The following is a 22476-nucleotide window of genomic DNA, read 5'->3' as shown; positions in this document are numbered from 1 at the left end:
AGAAAGAGAGAGAGAGAGAGAGAGAGAGAGAGGAGAGAGAAATAAAGAAAGGAAGGAAGGAAGGAAGGAAGGAAGGAAGGAAGGAAGGAAGGAAAGAGAGAGAGAGAGAGAAAGAAAGAAAGAAAGAAAGAAAGAAAGAAAGAAAGAAAGGAAGGAAGGAAGGAAGAAAGAAAGAAAGAAAGAAAGAAAGAAAGAATCCTTATGGGCCCTGCCTGTTAGCACACCCCTTTAATCCTGGAACTTGTAAGGCAGAGGCAGGAGATCTCTGAGTTTGAGGCCAGCCTGATTTACATAGTGAGTTCCACACCACCCAGGGCTATATACTAAGATCCTGTTTCAAAAAAATTTTTTATGGGAATAGAAGACAGAGGTCTAAAAATATTAAATGTTTTTCAGCAACCAAGGGAGGAAATAGTGTCAACCCTGTGGATGTCAATGTGACAAAGTGATGGTAATCACTTGTGTTTGTCGTGCACATTCATTGTAAGTGCCTGGTAATATAGATGTGTCTATACGAATCATCTTATGTAATTCTTACCATAATCCTCATGGAAGGTTTTACTATCACTCCATTTTGTAGACCATGAAACACTGACAAGAGAGGCGAAAAGACTTGCCCAAGGAGCGTTGGAGCTTGGATCAGTATATCTTCAAAGTTCACGAGAATGGTTCTATGTGACCTGGTGGCCGTCATACCCATAATGGGAGCCAAAAGACAGGAATGCAAATTGCTGCTACTGCTGTCAGGGCCTGGGGCAAGGGAAACCTGGTTCCTGTCTTTGGGTTATTTCAAAGCATACACCTAAGTTGGTAGAGAGCTTGACCAGTATACATAAAAGACAGGTCCAATGCTCAGCGTGGCCTGAATCAGGAGTGCTGGGCACCTTGGGGGAGCGTGGCATGAACCAGGAGCACTGGGCACCTGAAGGAGCTTTTGTGAAACTGGTCTGGAAGCCTGTGGGGCTACTTTCCAGCCAGACTGTGGTTTTAAGGGACGGGAAATGTAGCACATGCTTAGACGAGGGGTGGCCTAAACCCTCAACTGGCTCTGAGCCAAATTCCTTGGGGTTATGGATACACAAGGGCAGCCTCATGTGACCCTTTTATGTGTGTAGCCTTGGAGCCAAGTTCCAGGGACAGTTCCTTTCCACCCACCCCATGAGAAACCCTCTGTCAGATCCAGGCCAGTGATGAGTGGGCCAGGGACATTTCCTCACCAGGGACTTTTTGAATTCCTAAGAAGTGGCTTGAAGGAAATGATAAAGGGAACCTCTGATGCCTTGCAGCTAGGATTCAATTTCATCTCTGCCACCCCTTAGAGCCTCAGTTTCTCTATCTGTGAAATGGAAATAATTATATTTTGTAATTAGCCCACCTTAAAAGATGGGAGGACTAGTTGAGGTGAAATGCAGAACCTGGGTCCTGGATAACGATCCAGAATCAAAGAAGCAAAAACTGACACCTACATTAGGACATATTTTGTATATTTTTTCTTTTTTTGTCTTATATATAGCCCAGGCTGGGATTGGACTTGGATCCTGTCTTGGCTTCCCTATGTGCTGAGACTGAAGATGTATACTAGTGTTTCATGAGTTTGCAGGCACACACACCCAATCCCACGTCCACACATGCTCATCTAAGAACTCCCTCATACTTCATGCTCTCCAGCTTTCACATTCACAGACATAAATTCACAAGCATGCTTACTCACATGTGTGTACATATGTATCTACACATACTATCTCAAAGCAGACTCTGGCAAGCAGACCAAGCAAATCCACACTGACCCATTTATGAACTCATGTGACTGATTTTTACCCTCCTGATATTTGTACCCCCATGTGTGTAACCCTGGCTGCTCTAGGTGTCCTGGAACTTACTCTGTAGACCAGGTTGGCCTCGAACTCAGAGATCAGCCTGCCCCTGTCTCCAGAGTGCTGGGATTAAAGGCATGCACCACCATGCCCAGCTCAAAGATTTATTTACTTATGTATATGGTAGGTACTTTGTCTGCAGGCACATTGCACATCAGAATATGAGCTGTTATATGTGTGCTGGGAATTGAACTCACGACCTTTGGAGGGGCAGTGAGTGTTCTTAACCAATGAACCATCTCTCCAGCTCTGGTGGTGTTTTTTGAGACGGGGTCTCACTCTACAGCTCAGGCTACTTCAAACTCACACTGACTCCCCCTGCCTTATCCCCTGATTGCTGTGGTTACAAATGTGCGTCACCAAGTCCTTAATTTGTATTCATTCACACGCTCGTGTTCATGGACTTGCTGTTCTCAGGACTGCCAGCTCAACACTGGCCACAGGCTGCTGGGTACAAGAATTCTGCATCAAGAGTAGCCACAGCCAACTAGTAGGTCCACCCACAGGCTCAGCAAGCTCCCTCTTCTGGGCTTCACTGACTGTTTTCTCTGCCCTACATGTCTCTCTGTTTGATTACCCCTTCTTATCCTTCACAAACATCCCCTGAAGGGAATCTTCTTTGATGCTTCAGCCAGAAAGATCTCTCCACCCACCCCATCCCTATGTTCCTCTTGCATGTTTTTGGTACCTCAATCTGTCTGCTCTCACTGGGGGTTCTTCCCAAGAGAGACCCTGAGGCCTGAGAGGGGAGTAATAGTGGCTCATTCTCTCTTTGTGCTCCTTCCAATGCCCAGCTCAGAGCTTTGGATCTGGAATGAGCCATATTGATATGGTGGGTATTACAGGCTTCTCTGCACAAATCAATGCTCAGAGAAGCCAGGCTAAACCAGGGTCTTGTCACTGCCTACCAAGCTTCTCATACCACTCCACAGAAAGACCTGTGATCCAGGAAGTGCATGCACAGTTCCTGACACAGATGTTCCCAAGGCTCTCATTTAGGCCCTGTCTCCAGGCCCTGATGTCCTGACCACTATCCTGGTAGAATGACCTATTGGAGAGTTGAACAAGCCCAGGAGCTTTCAAAGCTTGTTTCACCCACTTTGGGCAGACAGAGGCTTCAGACCACTGAGGCAGATAGATTTCCCAAGATGCCTAAAGATCTACCCTCAGGAAGTACTTTTCAGAGTTTTGTCATCACAACCAATCAGAGTAATCTAAAGTTCCAGGCCAGCCTGGACTACAGGGCAAGTAAGAGTCTTCGTTAAAGGCAAAACAAACACCACAAAAACTAATGCATATACCCCAAACCCTTCCTGAATCTTAACTGCTGAGGTGGAGTGCAGTGTTCAGAAAATATGGCCCAGTTCACATTCTGGGGTTTCCAATCATCACTCCTCAAACAAGTCCCCTAACTTTGCCAAGTCTGTTCCCTGATCTGTAAAGCAGAGGGGACAGTGGTCTTATTGGGCTGCTAGAGGGGTTCAGTGTGATCATGAAAGTACCCAGCACACGGCTTTGTAGACTCAACAACGTGGGCTGTTATGACCACAGCAGCCTTGTCATGCCCTGGGACTTTCAAGTGAGGAACAAAGTGTTGATGTTCTATTTCAAGGAGGGGGCCCTGTTGAAGGTTTTCTAAACAGTGGGAAGCCTTGGTCTGGGAGGGCCCTTGCCCAGCAAGCATGCCATCTAGTGGCTGTTAAGTGAGAACATGCCCAGTCCTGGTGCCTCCACTCAGCTGAGGTCCAGGCCTCAGCTTGCCATAGCTTTTACTCTGCCTTCCACCCACTGGCAGCCTCCCATCCTGCCCCATTGCCCTGGAAGTCTAACTGGCTCAGCACCAGCCCTGGCACCTCACACTAGTACAGTAAGAGTCCAAGATCAGCTTTCCCTGGCAGGGAGGTCACCGGGCACAGAAGCAAGCGGCAGGAAGGAACCCTCAGGAAGACAGCTTGTTGAGTGACTACCATTTAGAGTCCTGAATTCTCGGAGTCTTTTTTATTCTTTCACAATTGATTCCAATTTGGGATTTTATGATTTTTTCTTCAGATTTTATTTTTTAGTCTCCCAGTAGAATTTAAGCTACTTGTGGGCCAAATTTGTCTGCTAAAATCATTACACCCACCTTAGCAGGACAGACGATACCTATCTTTATGTCTATATTCATATCCAGATCAATATCATAGATACTGGAGCTTAAACCCAGGCCTTCACACAAGCTGGGAATTCACAGTACTACTAAGTTATAAACCCAATGCATATATCGTATCTCTTTCAAACAATCAGCACTGACCACACTCCAGTGAGTATATAGACAACATAAATATAGACTTGGTTTTTCTTCTTCTTCTTCTTCCTCCTCTTCCTCCTCCTCTTCTTCTTCTTCTGTGATGAGGTCACAAAGGTTTGGGGGTGGACCTGGGAGAACTAGGAAGTAAATGTTATTGAGGTGCATTATTTGAAATTGCCAAATAATCAATAAAATAGGTTAGATTTAAACAAACAAACAAACAAACAAACAAACAAACAAACAGCACACAGGGGTTCCCCAGTTGGTGAGCAGCAGCAGGAGGGTTTTAGGAGAAGTCTGTCTCATGGTCAAATTTCACATTCTGAGTCTCAACACTCAACAGAACTCATTTCGCCTAAGATAAAGACACAGAGGCTTCGAGCCACACAGTCCATGATCAGCAGTGCTAGCAACAATGATGCGGCAGGAGGCATTCACGAGAGCTTAGCAGTGTTCTCTGTCAGGACATAGGATACAAATCCCAATGTGCTGACTCCTGCCTTCTTGAAGCTCCAGCTGGTTCAGTAGAGGTAGATACTTCATTGTGATACAGGCTCTATGAAGAGCTAGACAAGAGTCCAAAGTGCTGTAAGGTACTCTCATAGCCAGCTTGAGCTGTTGTAACAAAACACTATAACAACAAATTTATTTCTCCAATCCTGAATCCTAGACCAGGGTGACAGCCAGTTTGGTTCTTGTGAGGGACCTTCCTGGTTTGTAGATGGTCACCTTCTTGCTATATCCACTCACAGTAAACGAGAAGTCATCTCTCCCAAATATTTTTTTTTGAGGTACTAAGGGTCAAAACCATGTGCTTGCACATGGTTAGCAAACACTGCATCTCTAAGATATATCACCAGCCCTCAGATACCATCTTTATATGGCCACTGACCCACCACACCAGCCTTCAAATATCTTCTTATTACAGTCACTGACTCACTGTAACCAGCCCTCAAATATTTGGGCAATGGCCCCACCATAAAGGCTATATATTTATCCTAATTACTTCCCAAGTACTCTCCTGAGTGTATCTATATGTGTGTACTATCACATTTAGGACTGTCACTATATACATTTTGAGAAAACACATTTAGTCCATAGCAAGTACAGTTTGTGGGTAGTTAGGGGTCAGGATGGGGGTCCTGGAAAGGCAAAGAGTACTGTCAAGGAAGAGATTTGGGCAGAGACTGTGATAGAAACAAAGAAACACCTGACAGGGCCTCTTTGAGAACCACTAAGGGGTCCGGGTTTTTCAATTGTTTGTTTGAGACAGAATCCCACTATGTCATTCTGGTTGGTTTGGATGTATGCTATGTAGACCAGGCTAGCCTCAAACTCAGAGATACAGCTGCGTCCTGAGTGCTGGAATGAAGGGATCCAAATGTGAGTGTCTAAACTGTACTGATAGAGCACGGAAGGCGGAAGAGCTTAGAAAACGGTGATGGTGTATGTTGGGGACTTTGGGAAAAAAAGTATAAAGTACTTCCCATCTGTCCTTTGACCCTGATTTGTTCTGCCCAGGCCCATGATGTGCAGATTTGAACAAGGCACTTTACACATCCAAGGCTTATTTTTCTCCTCTCTGACAACCAGGCTCAAGTATCAGAACTTTGGGAAGGTTTCTACAAAACTACATACATGAAAATGCTTTCAGTCTTCAGTTCTTCCCTTGCAAAATGGGGAGAAGTCCTACCAGCCCAGTTGGTAGAAGGGTTCTGTAACTACATTTGTGTGAGAGCCAATGGCAAGAGTCTAACTGATGAGTCTCTTCTGAGCACTTTGTCCTGATACTACTGCTTGTTTGTTTTGTTTTGAAACATGACTGTTAGTAATCTGTCTAAACTCCATCTCCACAGTCACCTGGCAATAGCCAGGTATGCTCCTCCCCACAGTTACCTGGCAACAGCCAGGTAGGCCTGCCCACTATAAAAAAGGGGCTGCTTCCCCCCTCCTCTCTCTCTTGCTCCTCTCTTGTTCCCTTGGCCCCATGTCTGCAGGCTCCCCTCTCCTTTCCCCCTTCCCTTCCCCCTCTCTCCACGTGGTCATGGCCGGCCTCTACTCCTCTATCTCTCTGTTCTCTCTTTTCTTGCTCTCTTCCCTCTGCCCCAAATAACTCCAATAACCATCTGGTCTGCTGTTATCTGTTCCAAGCTGCACTCGATAAATCCTTTCAATGGCCTTGTGCATCCTAGGCTGGCTTCAAACTCATTATGCCTAAAGATAACCTTACACTTCTGATTCTTCAGCAGAGTGTTGGATTTCAGGCACACACACCAGAGCAGGTGTATGTGTGCTGGGACTGAACCTAGAGTTTCTTGAGTGTTAGGTAAGCACACTCTGGACCCCCAGCCTCTGATTCTATCATCCAATACCACAATACTTGATTTATTTGCAAGACAGACATATTCATAAAAGGAAACAACTTTCATTAAAAAAAAAAAAGGCAAGAAGAGGGCTGGGGCTGTAATGTCTGTGGTAGAGCACTTGCCTTACTTTAATGAAGCTCTAGGTTCAATCCCCAGTACTGGGAAGCTGGGCAGGGAGGAGCTTACCATGGAAACCTGCCAATCTGAGTTTGACCACAGGACCCATGCAAAGGTGAAAAGAGAGAATTGACTCCTGAGAGTTCACTGATACACACCGACACACAACTACACTGCAAAAATAAATATTTAATTAGAAAAACAAAACACAACAACAAAGAAGATGGCAGCTTGTCACTTGGGAGCTGGAGACAAGAGGCTCAGGAGTTCAAGGCCATCCTAGACTCTCTAAGTAAAATTCCAGGCCAGCCTTGGCTACACAGAAAGACCTTATTTCAAAATAATAGCTGGAATTCCTGCACTTGTGAGTCAGAGGCCGGCAGATCACTGAGTTTGAGGCAAGCCTGATTTACACATCGAGTTCCAGGCTAGCCAGGGCTACATAACCAAAAATCATCAGCTGGGCCTGGGAGTGCGCCCCAGTTATTCTAGTGTTCCAGAGGCTGCTAGTTCTAGGCCAACATGAACTACACACTCTCAAAACAACAAAAGCAACAAAACCAAAAAGGAACAAACAAACAAACAAAACACCAAACCCAAACAAAACCAAGAAGCCACTTAGCTTCATAAGTTGTTTGGATACGCAGTTTCTTGTGCTCCGCCTCTGTAGTCAAAGTCCCCAATCAGGAGCGAGCCAGTCAGTGACGTCATTTTTCAGCGACGAAGCGGGCGCGGGCTGCGTTTCCTCCTCTGAGCCGTGGCTCTGAGGCTATGGGCAGCCAGGAGGTGCTGGGCCAGGCTGCCCGGCTGGCCTCCTCGGGTCTCCTGCTGCAGGTACTCTGCTGCGCCCGCTCCAGCGCGTGATGCCGCGGCCAAGCCTCATGGGGGAGGCTACTCTGGGTCCCCCGCACTGCACGGGCTTCCACGGGTTCACGGCGGCGGGGAGGGGCGCCGGGTCCAGGAGTTGGGAGACTGCGATCCCTGTCTTGGCTGATGACTACAAACATGTCATTTTCTTTCTGAGTATTGTATTTCCGTGTGGTAATAGGAGGCAAGTGGTAGAGACGGAGACTACTTCAATCTGATATTTTAAGGGGTTCATTTCTTGAGTATTCCACTCTTGATCCTCAAAACACCGTTCTTCAGCTCTCATTGAGTTTAGAGAGACCATATGGCACAGCTAAGAACAGGGATCTAGGTTCAAGCATTGCTTGCTGTGTGACTTAGGACAAGTTACTTCAGCCCCTGAGCCTTTTTAGCTCCTTCTTGGCAAAAATGAATGTTAATAGTATCTAATTCAGAAAGCAATTTGCAAGGATTGTTTGGGATCATTTGAATAAGCGCACTTAGCACAGTACCTGTATCCTAGTGTGCACTTAATAAACTTCGTCCGCTATGTTTCCTTGGGCAGACTACTTTTTGGCTTTTTATTTTTTTTTCTTTTGCAGATGACACTTGCCAGTTCATTTACATGGTCTAGAATCCACCTTTACCATTATGCTACAGAGACACAAAAGAGGTTAGAGAGAATCAAGCTGAATTAAATTCAGGTTAGATGGCTGCTTTTTAAGATAAGAATTACTTGGGTTAGGTGTAGTGACACAAGTCTTTCATCCCAACACTCGAGATGGAGTCCTCTGTGAGTTCCAATCTGAGCTTCAGTTCAGATAGGGCTACATACTTAGACCCTGTCTCCAAAAAGGTTATAATCACTTGAGTTTTTTTTCTCAGCATCAGTTTAGTCTTGTCTTGTCTTGTCCTTCCTTCCTTCCTTCCTTCCTTCCTTCCTTCCTTCCTTCTTCATCTTTGTCTTTTTTTTTCTTCTTAAAGACAAGATCTCTTTATGCCTCCCTGGTTGTCCTGTAACTCACCAGGCTGGCTTTGAACTCAGATCTGCCTTGCCTCTGCCTATTGGCCTGCACCACCAGTCCTGGCTTTTGATTATTTATTTATTTATTTATTTATTTATTTAGAAAAGAGATTGCCATGTAGCCCAAGCAGGCCTTAAATTCTTGGTACTCTTGCTGCAGTTTACAAATTGCTGGGGTAACAAGCACATACCACCACCCTGGCAGCTTCTTAATTTTGAATGAGAACAGTAATGCAGCTTTACAGGGTGATTAGGAAGATTATATGAGATAATTTCTGTTATGTCCTGGCACACTATACAAGGTGCTTAGTAAATGTTAGCTACTTTTATTAGCATAAGAAGTTTGTAAATGGCAGAGTAGGGATAAAATAAACTACATATAAAGGATATAAAAAAGTTCCTTGCACACAGTACTTGCATCATCAATGTTGGCCACTCTTCCTTTAACTTCGTCTGTCTAGTTCTTTGTTTTTCTGTTTCACGGTATAGGTAAGTTCAATGTGTTATACATAGTGGTTTTTTTTTAAAGATTTACTTATTTATTTTATGTATGTGAATATATGATTTCTGTCTTCAGACACTAGAAGAGGGCATCGAATCCCATTATTGCTGGGAATTGAACTCAGTACCTCTGGAACAGCAGTCAGTGCTCTTAACTGTTGAGCCATCTCTCCAGCCCTATGGTGTTGATATTTTCCACCTTTGGTAACATCTTACTACCCAGACTGGTGTTGTAAGACAAACGGGTTATAGCAGAAGACACACTGGAGTAGGGAATCTGTGTAAAGCTAAGCTGGCCCATTCGTTTGTTGTTTGGTATTAGGCAAGACTGCTTCATTCTGAGTTCTCTTTCTAGTGAGTTTGCCTGCTTGTCATTTGCTGTTGCAGTTTGAAGCTAGGTCTCCACAGCTCCTAAGCCAGTGCTTTATCACTGAGCTATATAGTCTCAGCCCTGGTTGTCTTTTGTTGTTTTGTTCTTGAGACGGGGTCTCACCATGTAGCCCTGGCTGTACTAGAATTCTCAAATTCAAAGAAGTTTGCCCACATTTGCCTTGTGGATGGATGCTGGGATTAAAGGCTTGTACCACGTGATTAGCCCGCTTGGTTGTTTTTAAGGGTCAAATAATTAACAGATGTAAAAGCTTTTATAGATGTAAAGTTTTTTTGTGAAAGCAAAAGAGGCTATGTTGTTAATAAGGGTCTACTAGGTGGACTTAGAACACTGGGAAGCCTAGGAACCTTTATCAGCCCACACCTTTATTCAAACCAACTAGAAGATACTGACATAACCTGAGACCAGAAGTGTGTTGGACAATACTAACTTCTCTTTTTTTTAAAGATTTATTTATTTTTTAAATTTATTTTATGTATATGAGTATACTGTCACTGTTCTCAGACACTCCAGAAGAGGTCATTGGATCCCATTAAAGATGGTTGTGAGGCACCATGTGGTTCCTGGGAATTGAACTCAAGACCTCTGGAAGAGCAGTCAGTGCTCTTAACTGCTGAGCCATCTCTCCAGCCCCAATAATAACTTCTTACATGTACAATTTGCTTTTTGTTTTGTTTTTTTTCCCTGAGAGAGGGTTTCTCTGTGTATCCCTGGCTGTCCTAGAACTTGCTCTATATACCAAGCTGGCCTCAAACTCAATGATCTGCCTGTCTCTGCCTCGTGAGTCCTGGGCTTAAAGGCATGTGCCACAACCGCCTGGCTAAATGTATAATTTGCAATCTGCAAATATTATTGTACAAAATGATGGGCTTTATAATTGTGTGTGTGTGTGTGTGGATTTTAAAAAATAATCATAAAATGTAGACTCCTTGAGTGTTTTAGTTCGGTTTTATATACTTCCTTAAGTTATAATGCTGATACTTAAGGTAGCTTTGCAGCCACATTTTATTATGTAATTTGTCTGAGCTAGCCACAATGTAAGTTTTATTGCCTTTAATTTTTACATTTAAAAAATGTTTTCACTTCTATAATCTTATTTTAGCCTTGTAATCAACCTTATAATATCTTTAGCCTCATTTGACAGAGAGAATTGAAGCTTGATAGAATTAGAAGATGCTCCATGCATTTAAGAGCTAAGTAATGGGTGGAAATCCAGCTGAGTACTTTCCCTGATAAGACTATGAACTGGCTTCCAGCCACCAACACTGAGTGTGGAATTTGGCGTGTATATATGAACCTACATGATTCTAAAAGGCTACAGGGCTTTCATCAGATAGAGAAGATCACCTCAGACTCCATGAACATGGTGATAGTCTTGGCACTGGAGACCTGGCCACTCTGTGACACTTTAGGAATAGTGTTAATGGCCTGGAGATTTTCAGAACATGGCAGTCTCTAGTCTATGCTGATCGAATCTTCCAGATGGCAGGTGTGTGTGTATGGGTAACCATGAGTGTACTCAACACAAAGAGTTGATCTGTCATTTGTGGCTAGGGAGAGAACATGAGTGAGACTTGCATCCTATTCTGCAGTGCCACTCGGGAGCCCTGTTTAACTGAAGCTTCTAGTTCTCCTGTGTCTCATGGAAAGGTCTCTTTGTTTAGGTGGTTTTCTTTAATGAACAGATTTGAAAGTCTCAAGGTGTGTCCTTGTTAGATGACAGTAGCTGGACTCCGTTTTCCCACTCCCATTTTACATTATCTTATTACTACATTGTTATTTAAATGATGCATCAACTCTGGGAAGCGGCAAGTGTTCCGTAGACAGTGTTTCCTGTGTAAGCAAAACAGTCAGATTCCACGGAGATTAAAATGTCCTTAGAATCCCTAAATATCACCAGTCAGAGAAGAAAGACACCAGGTCTCAGATTCCCTGTGAGCCTGCTATACTCTGTAAGTTCTAGTTTTAGTGTGTACAGTTTCTAGTGGGATTTTGGGAGTGTCCATATGTTTGACTTTGTCCTCCAAAAATGTGTTGGGCTGCATCCACAGCTATCTTGAGACTCAAGTGGCCCATGGCTCATAGGTTGGGTATATCTGGAGAAAGTTTTAGCTAGGGTCCTGACAGTGTGAACCACTATCACCGTTCTCTCTCCATCCCCTTGACTCTGAGCCTGAAGATACAATCTGCCAAAGCTTCTCACCTCTGTAAATAAGGGCGATTCCCAGATATTTTCCTGGGTTGTTTGCCCACTGCTCAGGATGGTGAGAGACTCTAAGGAATTAGAGTTCACAGAAAGCAAGAATGTCGAGGTTAGCATCTTAGAGAAGATTCTTCATAGCCAAGCATCTGGGTCATCATCACATCACATCTGGAAGGACAGCTACACAGTCTTCATAGTCAAGTCAACACTCCAGACATAACTCAAATGTATTTTCTTACAGGTCTTGTTTCGATTAATCACCTTTGTCTTGAATGCATTTATTCTTCGCTTCCTGTCAAAGGAGATTGTGGGCATAGTGAATGTCAGGTAAGAGGAACGGACCCTGGACTCCACTGCCCCCGTCATCAGTCATGAGGTTTTTCAGATTATTTCCATGTGCCCACTCAGATTTTAGAGTCATATGCCTTTCCTAGGAGCAGAGTGTTTCAGCAGTGGGCTGAGGAGTGCAGGGCGGGGGATGAGCAGGCACTGCTGTGCTTAATGGACCCATGCAGTGTTTTCCATTAGCAGCCTCCAAAAGCACATTTCCCCCCTAGTGTTCCAGTTTTTCTGCTCTTAGGGCCAAGGAAGAGTGGGAGTAATTCATGGCAAACCTTGTCTCAGGTATAATCCTGTGTTCTTGTCCTGCTGACACAACACAGAAAGCAGGCACTGTGCAGTTCGTGAGGATGTGTCTCAAAATTGCAGGGCTGGGGACAGCCAGCCGCCTTCACTTCTGCCTCAGTAATTTTGTAGTTGAGCTTGTAACTGGAATCAGAGCTTGCATCTTTGTGATGAGTTCTGTGGAAAATGAACTTGTTTTATCTTGCAAAACTCAGCTTGTTTCTTCTGTGTTCTAGGACACCCACACTTATTTTGTCTTTACAAGTGACACATACACAAAATGTATGAAATGATGTCCTTAGAATAGCTCGGCTTCTCAGGCGTTTCTTTAGAGCCTGAATAACAAAGACAGCATGTTCTAGACAGAATCTCATGCCTCCTATTTACCAACCGAATGCTCATGGTGCTTTTCAGGGTTTAATGGCAGTTCTCAAACTTGGGACTGGCAACACAGCCACCTGGAGCTTTGTACTAGGTAGGGTTCACGATCTCTGAGGCAGTGGTGAGACAGGGAGGAACCACTGAGACGTACTATTTAAAAAGTAGGAAGACAGAGGGAGCAGATCCTCCCCATGCATTCTTCCCCAGCTTGCCAGGTGCCTGTCATGACAGCTTTTGCAGTCTTCCCCCACAGTAAGGAGTGGCTTTGTCTCCTCCTCTGCTATGCTGGATGGGCTACTGGGGAATAGGTACACTTGGACCACATCGTCAGGCTGCTGGCTGTAGAGGCTAGGAAGTGTCAGCTGCTTTTCTCTAGGTGCAGGAAGACTGGCTCAGATGCTGGCCACCTGCAAGGTACTCAGGCAAGTCTTCCTAATGGGGGTTGCAGCAACCTCTGTAATGGCTGCCTGACATGCCGTTTGTCCTGAAAGTCTTTTGGCTAAGACCACTGTGTGATAGAAGCTCTACTTCTCTCAGAGACTCCAGTGTCTCCAGGAGGTCTCCTTATGTGGGGCGCTAAGCTGTTTTTTTTTTTCTCCATACAATTAGGATCACGCCTCTGCCCTCAGCTGTAAAGCTGCAGACTCTGGTCTCTGCAGCACTTGCTATCTCATACTTGCCAAGTCAAGTGTGCCTGGCTTGGTTCCAACTCTGACTTTCATGTGGCTCAGACTGATGGGGCTCTCATGAGAGACACTGCCCTCTACATCCCCACCAGCAGTTTCTGAGTTTGTTTTTTCCTGAAGTGCTGGAGATGCAAGGCAAGTGCTGTACCACTGAGCTATATCATTAGTCTCCTTTGTACTTTTTTGTTTTGTTTTGTTTTGTTTTGTTTCCATTCAGGTTTTCTCTGTGCAGCCCTTGCTGTCCTGGAACTCACTCTGTAGACCAGGCTGGCCTTGAATTCTGCCTCTGCCTCTGCCTCCCAAGTGCTGGGATTAAAGGCGTGTGCCACCACTGCCCGGCTCTTTTGTACTTTTTAATTTTGAGATAGGGTTGCACTGAGATGCAGGTTGGCCTTGAACTCATTGTATAGCCCACCAGGCCTTGAACTTCTGGTCTTCCTGCCTCAGCCTTCCAAGTAGTTAGAATCACAGGTCTTTGCCACCAGGCTCACCACAAGTGGCTTATAACCAATAACTAATTCCTGTTGCAAGGAAAATCTCAAATATTCTTTCAGTAAAAAAACATAAAAGCTTGGAGGACTTACCAGTTTCTACATTTGCTTTGTAGACTAACACTGCTTTACTCAACTACTACCTTCCTGGCCAGGGAGGCCTTCCGAAGAGCTTGTCTGAGTGGGGGTGCCCAGCGGGACTGGAGTCAGACCCTCAACCTTCTGTGGCTAACGTGAGTTGTACTTTCAGCAAACGACATGTGCCAAGAGTGTGGTAGTGAAATGACAGTACCTGCCTACAGCTAGTCGTCTCCAGACTGGCTTTGTAGTGGGTTCAGGGGCTAATTTTAGTAGCAGAAAGGGGAGAATGTCTGGGTTGGAGATGCTGCTTAGCCGTTTCTCTCCGTAGCCAGGAGGGTTCTGGCTGGGGTTCCTGGACTAGGCTTCTGGCCTGCTGCTGCACTGTTTTTATTCTCATCTTTATGTCCTGTAGTTTCCCTGGGGCCTTTAACAACTACTTCATATTTTTTAAAAAGTCTGTAAGGCTTTCTTTACACCTTTCTTTAATTCTTTAGAATGTTATTATAGACCAAGTATGTCAGCTGAGAATTAAAATGATTTTCTCGGCTGGATCCCTGCAGCGAGGCTGGTGGTCTTTCCCAATGCCACCCTTGCGTAACTCTATTGCCTCACAGAGATGCCTGTCAGAAGGGCTGGCAAGTGTCCATTTTATTAGCAAGATGACCGTGCCGTGTGCTATACACATGAAATGAGCACTGTGCTGGGGACTATTGGTTATGTGGGGTGCAAGACACTGTATAATGTCTGACAGTCATTCCAAGCATAGGCAAGAGGTTTTTTGATTTTGTTTTTTCCTGGAAAGTTTTCTTATTGACTTAGTCTAAACCAGTGGATGTAATGTAGGCTTTGGAGTCAGATCATGAGTGGGTCTTGTTTCTGATCTTGGCCACTTGTTTATAACGTTGGCCAAGTTACCAACCCCTCTCAGCCCCAGGATCCTTCTAAGTGGGGGAAAGTGACTGAGGGTCATTGTGAAGTGTTAATGCATTCCCTAACAGATTCTTTTTTTTGGTTTTTCGAGACAGGGTTTCTCTGTGTAGCCCTGGCTGTCCTGGAACTCACTCTGTAGACCAGGCTGGCCTCGAACTCAGAAATCCACCTGCCTCTGCCTCCCAAGTGCTGGGATTAAAGGCATGCGCCACCGCCTTACTAACAGACTCTTACTGTGGTTATTATTTTATTATGACTATTGTTTTCATTCAGTAGTACTGTTTTAATGTATTTTTATACTTAAAACTTTATATGTTAAAAATCATCTGTTCTATTCTTCTAGTGTCCCCCTGGGTATATTTTGGTCCTTATGCTTGGGCTGGGTCTGGTTGCAGTTGCTTGAAGTGCCTGATCCAAATGTGGTCCCTTACTATGGAACTGGCGTGCTGCTCTTTGGTCTCTCAGCAGTCGTGGAACTTCTGGGAGAGCCTTTCTGGGTCTTGGCACAAGCACATATGTTTGTTAAGCTCAAGGTCAGTGAACCTCTTGTGACTAGGAAATGTGAGCAGTAATGGAAAGTGTGGGGTGTTGTTGTTGTTACTGATTGTTCTGGGACAGGGTCTCACCGTGTAGTTTAAGCTGGCCTGGAACTGACAGATCCACCTGCCTGTGCCTTCTGAATGCTGGGATTAACAGTATGTCCATCACTCCTGGTTGCATTGTTTGTTTATATGTTATGAGTGTGGGCATTTTGCATGTGAGTGTGTGTGTACATCATTTGGGTGCCTGGTGCCTCCAGAGACCAGAAAAGGGAGTTAGATCTCCTGGAACTGGAATTATAGACAGTTGTGAGCCACCATATATGTGCTGAGAACTGAAACCAGGTCCTCTGGAAGAGAAGCCAGTGCATTTAAGTGCTGAACCTCTTCAGCCTCCAGATGTGTGTTTTTAAAAAGCATTTCATAGGAAAGAATGATTTTTCTAGATTTGATTGTAGAGAACTAATTGGAAAAGGTAACATGATGAATTTATTATCTTAAATTTATCAGATGGGCTATGCTAAAGTTTGTTTTTGCCAATTGAGATGTGGCAGGAAACATGTATAATCCTAGTACTCCAGAGGCTGAGGCAGGAGGATAGTGTATTCAAGGCTAGTTTAGGCTCTATAACAAGATTTTATCTCAAAAAGCTAGTAGATGGCAGAGACATGGTTCAGGTAGTGACTTGCTGTACGAGAATGAGGGCTTATGTCTCTATCCCTGTACCCATATTATAAGCCATGACTGTAATTGCAGCCCTGGGGAGGCACAGACAGGAGGATCCTGGGTCTTATTGACCTGCAGTCTAACCACAATAGGAAGTTCCAGGTTTAGTGAAAGACATTTGTCTCAAAAAAGTAAGGTAGAGAGCCATAGAAGAACACACTTGACCTTGATCTCTGGGCTCCATGTGCCTACACACGTACACCTGCTGCACACACATGCACATATATGAATGCATTGAACACACACACAACCTGTGGTGGCACAGTTACCTCTACTTCTCTATACTGTAAATGAAAAACAGGTTCTGTAATAAGGAAGATAAGAGTTAGAATAAAAATTTAAGATCACTGTAAAACATTTCATATTTTTTTTGTGACCTTGTTTAGTTATAAATGATGTTGATGTTTCTTTTCCTCTTTTAAAATATACTATTTAATGCATGCTAGCATATATATATGTATATATATATACACATATATATGCACACACACACACATATTCTTAAGGTACAACATACTGAAAATGAATGAACTACCCACCTACCCATTCCAAGAAATAAACATTACTGTTGATGCTCATGCCCAGCCATCCCCATCCCCTCTGCCATGGTAACCACCATGCTGAAATTTGTGTTTGTTATGTCTTTTCATATTTACTTGTTGATAACACCGCACCTTTCATCTGTGGCAGGTACTTGCCGAGAGCATGTCGGTCATCCTCAGGAGTGTCCTGACGGCTTTTCTTGTCCTGTGGTTGCCTCACTGGGGTCTGTACATCTTTTCTTTGGCTCAGGTGAGAATTATGGCCTTACTCTTTACATCTCTGACTTCTCTCTCTGTTCCCACTAGTATGTGTTTTATGCTCACAGTACTCCTGCTGTGGGGTAGTTGGAAACTCTAGAGTCTTGGCTGGCTCACACTCCTCCAGCTGCTCTCTCTGTCCTGCTTCACACACTAGTGTCCTTAGGGACCTGGGGAGGGCCATGTGCTTTCTGATATCCAGCGTCAGAAACTCCTGTTAGATAGTCTGTGGGCAGGTCCATATCAGAATGATCTTTGATTGTCTAAGAGTCATACGGGGGAACAGGGGGAGAGACAGGGGGTGGAGTCAAAATCAAATTGTATGTGTGTTATTTTCCTTGATTTTCAATCAGTTGTTTGCAGAATAGGAGGAAACGCTGCCAAGTATATTTTAAGCTTCGATTGAAATCTCACATAATTCACAGAGAATGAGTTAGTCCAAGCACCGCATTTTCAGCTATAGCAATTTTGGCTCCATCTTATATCCTAGATACAGTCCACAGGTCTAGCTCTAATAAAGATGTTGCTGGAGTAAAAGTACTGTTTTTAAAAATGGGCATGTTGGCACACACTTTAAGATTCAGAGGCAGACTGATTTCTTTCTTTCTTTCTTTTTTTTTTTTTTTTTTTGGTTTTTTGAGACAGGGTTTCTCTGTGTAGCCCAGGCTGTCTTGGAACTCACTCTGTAGACCAGGCTGACCTCGAACTCAGAAATCCGCCTGCCTCTGCCTCCCAAGTGCTGGGATTAATGCGTGCACCACCACCGCCCAGCTTATGCCTGGGTTTCTACTGTGCAGTTTTCATCAGTGTTTGAGAAAGCTGATAAAGATGCTGCTTAGTAATGATTTACCTTACGTTCCTCCTAATGTCCTCTGAAAAAATACTGATTTTTTTTTAATGGAACACAAAATGACTAGATATAAAATTAATTAAGAATGGCAATTGCCCACAAAACCAATTTGCAAAGAGATACATAGTCTAGAGAAATTATCTAAAATGGTTGTTTTTCCATATCTTTTTAGATCTAGAACTGTAGCTTTCATCATTATCCCTGTTTTTATGCATTCTCTTGTGTAGAACAGAAGGCCCTCAGAAAGGCTCAATACGGTTGGCTCTTACTTTGGGAAAGGCACTTGGCATGGAGTGTTTCTTTCTTTTCTTTTTTCTCTTTTTGGTTTTTCTTTTCTTTTTAAGATTTATTTTTATTTATATGAGTACACTGTAGCTGTCTTCAAACACACCAGAAGAGGGCATCAAATCCCATTACAGATGGTTGTGAGCCACCATGTGGTTTCTGGGAATTGAACTCAGGACTTCTGGAAGAGCAGTCAGTGCTCGTAACCGCTGAGCCATCTCTCCAGCCCACTTTTTGTTTTTTCAAGACAGGATTTTCTGTGTAGCCCTGGCTGTCCTGGAACTCACTCTGTAAACCAGGCTGGCCTTGAACTCAGAGATCTGCCTGCCTCTGCACCACCACACCCTGCTGACACTATGCGTTTCTAATGTTAACAGTTTCTACCCATGATAGGGTCAGAGTTCAACGAAGAAAACTGAGTGCATTTGCTTCCTTCCCATGAGACTTTTACAAGCTCTACAAGACAATCATGACCAAATGTATAGAGACAGTGACACTCACAGCAGCATGTGAGGCCTGCCCAAGGCACTGAGAGTCCTCTTGTCAAACCTGTCTCTAAGGTCTTCCCTAAACTGCCCATAAAACTCGCCTTAGAGTAAACAAGGAATGCTTATTCCTGACAATAAAAGAGACAAGCCACTCAGTTAAAAACTGGGCAGAGAATTTGAACAGGCATCTCCCCAAAAAATATATAAAACAAATGGACAAAAAGCATGTGAAAAAGATTTCAGGATCAATAATTATTAGGGAAATGCAAATCAAAACCATAGTGAAGGCCTGGTTTACCAGGCCTTTAAACCCAGCACTCGGGAGGCAGAAGCAAGCAGGTGGGATTATAGGAGTTTAAGGCCAACCTGCTCACCTTGTGAGTTCTACACAGAGAAAATCTGACTAACAACAAACAGACAAACAAATAAATAAAAATAAAACCACAGTGAGGTACTGTTTCATACTTACTAGGTGGGTAATAATTTTTTTGTTGAGTATAGAATAACACCTGTAGGTAAGGTTGTAAAAAATTGAAACTAGTACATTTCTGGTCTATACATAAAATAATGCAGCTTCTGTGAAACACAGTGTGACGGTACCTCTAAAAACTAAACAGCATATGCTAGCATCTCTCTCTCTCTCTCTCTCTCTTGCTCTTAAGTATATATACCAAAGAGAATGTTCATAACACTATTCACAGTGGCCAAAAGGTAGACAGTCTTAAATGCCTATTAACTAATGACTGGATAAACAAAATTTGGTATATCTATAGAATGGAATATTATTCAGTTCTAAGAACTGCCGTGTATAGTGGCATACATGTCATCACAGCATCTGGCAGCAGAGGCAGGAAGAGCAGTGCAAGGTTGGGGTCAGCCTAGTCTACAGAGTTCCAGAACAGTCAGAGATTCAACACAGTACAAACAAAACATACTAAAGGAAAGAACTGCTCAGGCACGAAAAGCCACACATTGTATGATTCCATTAATATATAATGTCCACAATAGACAAGGCCACAGACAGCACGATCATAGTTGCTAAGTGCTGGGGGAGTTAGCTGTAATTGCTTAAAGGGTGCACTTCCTTTTGGGGTAATGAGAATGTTAAGGAATTAGGTCGTGGTGACAGGTCGACAACAATGTAAGTGTACTACAAGCCACTGAATCCTCTGATTATAATGGTAACAGTTATTATGTGACTTTCTCCTGATGGAAATAAAGGGAGGGTCCTGTGGCATGCTACTCTGCCTTCAGATTGCCACTGTTTCCCAGAACTCAGCTCAGCAGGAAGGCGAGGAGAGGTGGAGAAGCACACGTATCACAAGGACAGGGTAGCGGCTGCTGTACCTCACGCTTACACTGCTCAGTTAAGTCTTGAGGCCTGAGTGAAGAAGGCTGGTAGATGGCAAGCGGCATCTTTACACATGGCTGAGAGGAGAGCACAAAGGACACCAGGGCTACAAACACAACTCTGCCTTTTCCCTGCCATGTGCCTGCCTTTTGACAGGAGTTCCCTTGTACAGACAAGTAGAAAGAGGGGCCTGGGGCAGGCATTGCTGGTGTGTACTCTCAACCACAGCACTCAGGAGGCAGAGGCAGGTAGATCTCTGTGACTTTGAGGCCAGTCTGATTTACAGAGTGAATTCCAGGAGAGCCAAAGCTATACAGAGATACTGTGTCTTGAAAAATCAAAAGAAAAGAAAAAAGAGAAGAGAAAAGATGAGAAAAGAAAAGAGAAGAGAGGGATTTGGAGGTCCCAGTCCTGTAGCTAGGGTACACTGTCGTCCTTAGAAGGGGGCCTGTGGCAAGGGTCCCCTTTGGATACTCATTTCCAACCTTCAAACGAAAGCTAGCTGGCTACTTCTGATCAAAGGTGATTCTTTTGTCCCAGTTGGGTGGAGGGTGAGGTAGACCTTCTCACGACCCCGCCTTTTCCTTTTGGAGCTCAAGTAACTGTAACCCTGCCAATGCCCTGGGTGGGGAGGAGAGAGCCAGTAGCTCAGTTCTGCTTTGTAATCATAAATGGCACAGGTTCCACGGTTTATGGAAAACCCAGTCCTGAATGTTGGCAAATCCCTGGCTGTCTGCACAGTCCGGACACCTGGAGTCAGTTTGCTGGGTGGATATCTGATGTTGTGCCATTTGAGCTCGTGGCTGTCTGCCGCGCGTTCTCGAGGCAAGTACAGTGTTGGAGCCTGTGCAGAGGAGCCACGGTGGCGCTGGCTCTAAGCGAGTGATGGGCTGCACTTTGGAAGGTGCAGTTAATTAGGACACCCTATGTCTTGATTGACCTTGGAGATAACATTTATAGTCCTGTTGTAATCATGCCTCTCTCAAAACAGTTCAATTTCAACCCTTTGTTTTCTTGTTTCAGCTTCTTTACACAGCTGTTCTGGTGCTCTGCTATGTGATCTACTTAATAAAATTACTGCGCTCCCCAGAATCAACCAAGCAACTGGCTTTTCCTGTCTCCAAAGTAACACAACTGTTGCCCAGTATTTCAAGAAACAGAGTGAGTTATGCATTTTGTTCATAGATGATGGTTATCCTTAAGATAGGGAAACTGTAGCTGGCTTATTGTTATAATAGGAAAGATAAATTTACAGAGTGTATTTATTGAGTGCTTGCCACATACTAGGTCAGGATTTCCAAATCTTAGCACTGGTGACTTTTGCACAGGGCATGATTAACTATAGGGACTGTTTTATGCACCGTGGGTGTTTAGCATTCCTGGCTCATGATGCCAGTAGTCTTCCTCCAACCAGTGCAGCACTTAGCAACATCACCAGACACTGCCACATCTCAGAGGCTAACCTGCTCCTAATAGAGAAAAACGGTGCTAGGCCCTATAAATCCTTCTCACTCTTTGTGCTGTAGGGTTAAGGAGCTAAGGCTGAGCAGAATGTACCTGTCCAGAGTTAGAGTGGAGCGCAATTAGAAGTCCACAGGGGATCAAGTACCCATGTTCCACTCGTGTGTCTTTTCCCCTAGGCTTTTTCTTGGATTGACCTCTGGCAGAGGCAGTCCAGAATTCTGAGAATGCAGGGATAACCCCAGTGGTTGTTGTCTCTTTTTGGACTTTTTGAGACAAAGTCTTGCTATTTATCCCATACTGGCCTCAAGCTTGCAATCCTCCTGCCTCAGCCTGCTGAGTGCTGGTGTGAAAGATAAGAAAGATAATGTCTGGCTTTGTTTTGTTTTGTTTTAATCTTGGAGTAGGGCAGCATTTCACATGACTACTTTCCCATCAGCTCAAAGGAGAAAGCTGGATGCTGGCATGCAGGAGTAAAGCCTCACTCCTTCCCTCTCGGGCGGTTTGCCTTGCATCCCAGCTCTGATGGGGTCAGTGCTGCTGCCAGTCTGGAGCCAGAGACTCTCAGGGGACAGGACATCATGCAGCTGCTTCATGCTGAGCACATCTCTTTTTCTCAGCACCTGCTGCTTGTTTTTTTGTTTGTTTCTTTGTAGTAGAAAGGTATCTGCTTGACTTCTCTTTTCTGACTACTTGAGAAGGTAGCCAGATGAGTGCGAACAGAGTCTCTGAGTTCATGGAGTCCTGTTAATCATAAAGAAGGCCCAGGTAATATATGTCAGAGACCACTGTGTTCTCATTTGTTAACAAGGAGTGCTTTGTTCTCATCAGCTTGCCCTTAGAGCTTGATCGAGGACAATTTTCGCCACCATTGTGTCTCATATGTGGCATAAATGGCTAGGACTCCAAATTAGAGGCATCTCTCCCACACCAGGGTCTCCCAGTGCCCCCTGTGACCTGACCAGCTTTTCATATTGACTGGCCTCTGTTCTCTAGCATGTCTTGGAAAGGAATGTTTATTGAGTTGTTAATAGTTTCTTTACGCCGAATAAGAGTAATAAGGATCCATTGGTTATAAGGTCTTGAGAGCCTAATGAGATGGAGCCTGTACAGGCTTAGCACTGGACTGCACAGGCTTAGCACTGGACTGTACAGGCTTAACACTGGACTG

The 22476-nt window shown here is 44.2% G+C and overlaps 1 protein-coding gene across 1 annotated transcript in view; it reads left to right on the top strand.

The window, feature by feature from the left end:
* Positions 1-7412: 7412 nt before the first annotated feature.
* Positions 7413-22476, top strand: part of Rft1 (RFT1 homolog) — a 37464-nt gene continuing 22400 nt past the window's right edge. The window contains exons 1-6 of the mRNA XM_028787548.1: positions 7413-7481; positions 11854-11939; positions 13911-14027; positions 15149-15338; positions 16761-16862; positions 20868-21005. Coding sequence (XP_028643381.1) covers positions 7419-7481; positions 11854-11939; positions 13911-14027; positions 15149-15338; positions 16761-16862; positions 20868-21005 — 696 coding nt within the window. The 5' untranslated portion in view covers positions 7413-7418. The remainder of the gene's footprint in view (positions 7482-11853; positions 11940-13910; positions 14028-15148; positions 15339-16760; positions 16863-20867; positions 21006-22476) is intronic.

The sequence above is a fragment of the Grammomys surdaster genome, unplaced genomic scaffold (genome assembly GCF_004785775.1).
Source record: "Grammomys surdaster isolate TR1022 unplaced genomic scaffold, NIH_TR_1.0 125669, whole genome shotgun sequence".
Lineage (NCBI taxonomy): Eukaryota > Metazoa > Chordata > Mammalia > Rodentia > Muridae > Grammomys > Grammomys surdaster.
This window is presented reverse-complemented; position numbering and strand designations above follow the sequence as displayed.